Genomic DNA, 6000 nt, shown 5'->3' with positions numbered 1-6000 from the left:
TTCATGTTTTGCAAATATAATCCTGTGCCACAGATCTATTACCATACTCATTAATTGAATAATTTCAAGGGAAAAATTGTTCTGGTGCCGGATATTGATCCCAGAACCTTTGGCTGAAAGCACCAATGCTCTTACCAACCAACCTACCCAGGAACTTCACCCAACACAGTTTTACTTTTTCCCTTTATGTCCACATAACTCGAGTGGGCTGACAAGATGCCAGAAACCCATATCAAGTGCACACAAAAACTGTGTGATTTGATATTGTGGCTTTCTGCTAATGTACCTACAGTAATGTAAATATTATGCAAATCTAGCTTTCAGGTAAACGTTGGTGCATTCAGCCAAAGGTCCCGTGATCGATACCCAGCCCTGGAACAATTTTTCCTTTGAAATTATTCAAGTCTGCTTCACAGGGACTTTACCTGAAAGCTAGATTTGCATAATATTTACGTTACTGTAGGTAGGTTAACAGAAAGCCACAATATCAAGTCACACAGAGTTTAGTGGACATAAAAGGAAAAATTGAGTGTGTGTTGGATGAAGTTCCCGGGTAGCTCAGTTGGTAAGAGCATTGGTACGTTCAGCCAAAGGTCCCGGGATCGATACCCCGCTGGAACAATTTTTCCCTTGAAATTATTCAAGTCTGCTTCATAGGGAGTTTTACCTGAAAGCTAGATTTGCATACTCGTTTGTTTTCATCAATTTGATTGTATTAATCAAAACTTTTCGAATAGCATATTGCAAAATAAAATTAAAACTATTTTCTCACCTATAGTGTTCCCCAAAGTGTTACTTATCTCCCTCCAGGTATTATCATGTATGCTATTACCGCAACAATATCTGTGGCTTTTGTCATCAAGACATGGATATTTCTCCACCAAATAAATTAGTTATTAGCAATCCATTTTAATTCGTAGCCTGTAAAACAATATCGTCTGTAAAAAAATATCATCTGTAATGATATGCACCAAATTACACGAATTCCGAAAGATAAAGTTCAGACCTACGCTATATAAAAAGACTATTGTACCAAGAATTCAGCTCCAAATGGATAATCCAAGTGTCTACCCAACAGCTTCAGATTCACCATTAAAAATTATTCTTCCTGTAGAATACTGGTCATGCTACACTGCATCGCTCTTCAGTCTCTCATTTAAATACATTAATATGTCGTAGCGTAAGCGGGCCATAATAGTAGCCAGATTTCAGGAGTCACCTTCATCAGAATTTTAAAAATATATAATTAATTCTATTTTCTTTTTTAAATAATCGTTCAAATAGGGTTCTTGAATCAATGACATCAATTAATTAGACACACATTGTTTTTTCTCCACTATAAGACTAACTTACTAAATTCCAAAGAATTTTCAACTATTTGAGTATAAATATAGCATTCATACACTATCTTTCAGGTTGAAATTCTTGGAATTTTTTTTATTGGGTTATTTTACGACGCTGTATCAACATCTAGGTTATTTAGCGTCTGAATGAAATGAAGGTGATAATGCCGGTGAAATGAGTCCGGGGTCCAGCACCGAAAGTTACCCAGCATTTGCTCGTATTGGGTTGAGGGAAAACCCTGGAAAAAACCTCAACCAGGTAACTTGCCCCAACCGGGATTCGAACCCGGGCCACCTGAATTCTTGGAATTCATCATACAATAATTCAATATCATTTTCCATGTTATAATTCTACCAGTTCATTTACGAACTACAGAATGATCCAAAGCTATGTCAATGGGGAAATGCAATCTGCTATTTGTAACAATTTTTCTTCTTCCCGTAGGTGAACCATGTTAACCTATGATGAGAGTGTGGAACCCATTCTTCTCTGTGGACACGAAGGCTACACCCAGAGACATTTACATACAAATTTGCTTCATAGGAGAGCATGACTATCAACAAGACTTTCTGATCATTCATCAGATGGTGCAGATTTGCATTCTATGGTCAGGATTGTCCTCCATCATGTAGTGCAACACTTGTATCTCATATGGATGAAATTTATGCTTCTCAAAGATGCACTGAATAGTTGTTCAAGAATGTTTAGTTTCAAGCTTGTTTGGTGTACGTATTTCGTAGAATTCATACACACTTTCGAACTGGATGTACTGGGCTGTCCTGATTGGGTCGCATCTGCTACCTTCCTTGTGGTCTTGAATTTTTGGAGAAACTGCTCACCGTGCTTTGTGCTACTGGATCTAGCTCCAGGTATCCTTGATTAAATTCTGCTGCAACACCTGTGGGTGTAGCCTTCACATCCACACAGAAGAATGAGTTCCATACACTTGTAACTGGTAAACATGGTTCACGAGAAAAAAAAATCTTTTTCAAATTGCAGGCTGCATTTCCCCATTTATACAGAACTTTTGGGCCACCCTATATACCTCATAATTATACATATTTCATTGTGCTTATAGAAGGTAAATGAAAATGACAAATTCTTATTATTATATTTTATTTTCTGAAATGATACATTTTTATTTCAAAGGTATGAATCTTGAGCTGTGTGTAGCACCAATACCGGGTCTACCGTGTTTCACAGGTTTGTAGGTAACACTAAATTCGCCCAAGTAGTGTCCAATCATCTCCGGCTGAAACAAATATTAAATGAACAATAAGAAACATGTTTGCACAAATCAAAGTGACTGAGCAAGATACCAGCTACCCATTATAAAGTACTGAAGATAAATATTTCTGTAGAACAATCACAGAATATTTCGTGGGTGCTCGTGTAAGGGGGTTAAGTCAAATTGTAAGGTATGTAAACTTCTCTCCTTTGGTACTAAACAAAACCGCTTTGTCACAAAATACGGAGCACTGTAGCTGCATCATGGATGGAAGAATGATTTGACACCTTTAACACAAGAAAAAAGTAATTGTGGAGAGTTGAAATCTGTACTTATCCCAGTTTAGCGAAATCATACTTAACCCCCTTTACACGAGCACCCGCGATTTGTCTACATAACAATGAACAGCAGCAGAAATACAAGATTTTGTATTTGATCAGTTTACTGTAAACTTTAATTACAAGATATTGTTAATGTCTGACATCCTGAAAAATAGCATCTAATAATCACCTTGTCAACAATCAACAACAGAGTTTCATGAACAGTACGACTTTTTCTACTATGAAAAAATATGCAGCAAAGGTACTGCTTAAAACAAAGGAAGAATACAGGACAAGGAACACAAACTAAGAGAGAAATCACTTTCCTATTGGGAATCAAATCCCAAATTCACTAGCTTTGTAGTCCAAAAACTAATCCAGTATTTTTTTTACTTGGTTATTTAACGACACTGTGTCAAATAAAAGGTTATTTAGTGTCAATGAATGTGGTGATAGCAAGATGGTATTTGGCGAGCTGGGGTCCAGGATTCAACATAGATTACCTGACATTCGCCTTACAGCTGGGGAACACATCGAAAAAAAAAACCCAACCAGGTAATCAGCCCAAGCGAGAATCAAACCCATGCCTCAGCACAACTCTAGATCGGCAGGCAAGCAATATTTTTTAATTAAGGGGAAAAGAAGAGGGGAGATGTATGTGATAAAAATACGTATGTTATATGATAAAAAGATAATGGAAATACTGTTCCTTAAAAATTACTTCATCAGGGTTTGACTCTTTGCTCTTTCAGACCATTTCAAATCTTGCATAACAGATATGACTCAATTCCCATGACACTGTATCAGCTGGTCAGCTTCTACATAAGATCATACAAGTCATCCCAACGACAAGTGATAAACATTTACACATTAAGTAGAATTCAAACTCACGATAGTTACTTCCACACATTGTTTTTCTATTAAAAATGGGTTGAGTGGAAAAAATGTTTGAATCACATTCTAATTAAAATCTACATCAAATGCTGTAAGTGACTCAACATTTCATTAGTAACATCACATCACACATCAATGTCGTTTTGCACAGGATTGTATTAATACATACAGATTTATATCGCCATGCTGTACCAATTATTAGTTTCATAGAAATTTACGAGTTAATATCAACTGCTCAAATTCTGACATTTGCTCATCAGCAAACTGCTAGCTGCCCAACGTGATAACTGTTGCATTACTGTGCAAATGTCAATTCCATTCTAATTTTAGATTATATTAATAACATATTTCAAAGGGCCTTCACCAGGATGTACTGAAGCATTTTCTTCCTAATAAACTAAAATTAATCCTTGTACAAACACTCGTGATGCCACATTTTGACTACTGCGGTGTTATATTAAGCAACCTAAATGCAAATTTGAGCAGCAGGTTACATGTGCATAATGCGTCCGTCCATTACATTGGCAATATTCTTAAGTATGATCACGTTTCCCCATCTTTCCAAGCCCTGTCTTGGTTAAGAATAAGCAATTGACGAGTCCTGCATTCTCTTATTTCAAATTCTGCGCACCGCTACCCCGATCTACTTGGCTTCTCGTTTTCAAAATTTATCAGCATATCATCAGCTAAGTACCAGGCCTCATCGCAACAATTTGCTGATTATACCTTATCACAAGACATCTTTATATCTTCATTCTATACAGTTTCAGTTGCTAGAAATTGGAACTCGCTTCTGAGTGATGTAAGGGGTTGTTGGACAGTAACTTCATTTAGGTCAAAATTACATAAATTCTTGCTTAACAAATTAATTTCTGATTAATACTATTTTGTTACTTATAATGAAACTAACATCTGTCCATTCCTATTATTACCATTAATTTCTTTAAATAGAATATAAAACCACTAATGGCAAAATCTCATTACATTAATATTATTCTCATTATATCACTATATTTTACATTTATATTTTTGCTCCCTATAACATAGTTCTATTAAACTACTATTAAATTAATTCTCATCATTTATCCAACTAGCTATTTCAACTTAATTATAATTCTTTACGTCTTGCATATAGACTGAATTGAATTACATTAGCTCATCAATTAAGTTATTACTTTTTCCTATAGGCTTTATCTCAAATTAAATAAATATGTACTAGTCCTTAAAATTTAACTGAAGAATACTGGTGGAGAATTTCCAGTGTATTGTAAATATTCATATGTACACTTAATGGCAAAAAGAATGAGCCGGCGACAATTTCAGATACATAACATTGCACATGCTCGTCTCATCAGAGCCGTAGTTCACCACGTAACACATAATTAAACCATTTAAATTTGCTGCATTTGTTTAAGAGTATAAAATATGTTATAATATGGAATGTAGGGTTGATTCTACATACTTCAGGGCCTCTGAAGATTGAAATAATAATAAAATTGATAAATACAAAATCAACCGAAGAAAATATTAAAAGGAAAACCACGTATTATGCCAAAATGATATTAACAGTCATAGTAGCATAAGCCGTTACGGCACTGGTGTTTTGAGTGAGACGATAGTAGTAGCTCAAGGTTCGAATCTCTTACAATCTTCTTTTTTTTTTTTTTTTAATTACAAATTTGCCATTATATATGTCTTGCAAAGCTATAATTATGTGACGATATTTTTTAGAATATACCCAAACTCTAATAAATAATAAACCTCCCTCTCTCTTCTAAGCAACACTTCTGTCTGTTAATAAAACATTCTGTCTCGTCATTACGCTTGAAGATGGCAGAGAGACAACTCATTGCCCTGATTTGCATAGGTTATTCTGTAGCCAGAGAGATTGGAGTCCCATTGTCAATTGCTAAGCGGTGGGCTAAATTGTTTATCGAGAATGGTGAAGTTGTGAATCGTCCCAATCCTGGTCGGTCGTGGATTTCTACAAGGGAAGAGGTCGCCATGTTATTGAGTGAAGATGAAGTTTAAAATTGCCTCTCAACTCAAGATGGCGTCCAACTTTCCTGGTTTCCCACACACCGTAAGGAGACGTTTTAGAGAGCATGGCATATGGTGTCATCGAGCTGTGAGGAGAGAACATTTGACGATGGAGAATGCCGTGGACCGTGTAGCGTATGCTACTCTCCGAAAGGACTTCGATTGGAGAAATTT

General features: G+C 35.8%; 1 protein-coding gene across 1 annotated transcript in view; it reads right to left on the bottom strand.

Moving 5' to 3' along the window:
* Positions 1-2443: 2443 nt before the first annotated feature.
* The window catches only part of RpS15 (ribosomal protein S15), a 79399-nt gene continuing 75842 nt past the window's right edge, over positions 2444-6000 (bottom strand). The window contains exon 4 of the mRNA XM_069823876.1: positions 2444-2596. Coding sequence (XP_069679977.1) covers positions 2483-2596 — 114 coding nt within the window. The 3' untranslated portion in view covers positions 2444-2482. The remainder of the gene's footprint in view (positions 2597-6000) is intronic.

This window comes from Periplaneta americana, chromosome 4, assembly GCF_040183065.1.
Source record: "Periplaneta americana isolate PAMFEO1 chromosome 4, P.americana_PAMFEO1_priV1, whole genome shotgun sequence".
NCBI classification, from domain to species: Eukaryota; Metazoa; Arthropoda; class Insecta; order Blattodea; family Blattidae; genus Periplaneta; species Periplaneta americana.
This window is presented reverse-complemented; position numbering and strand designations above follow the sequence as displayed.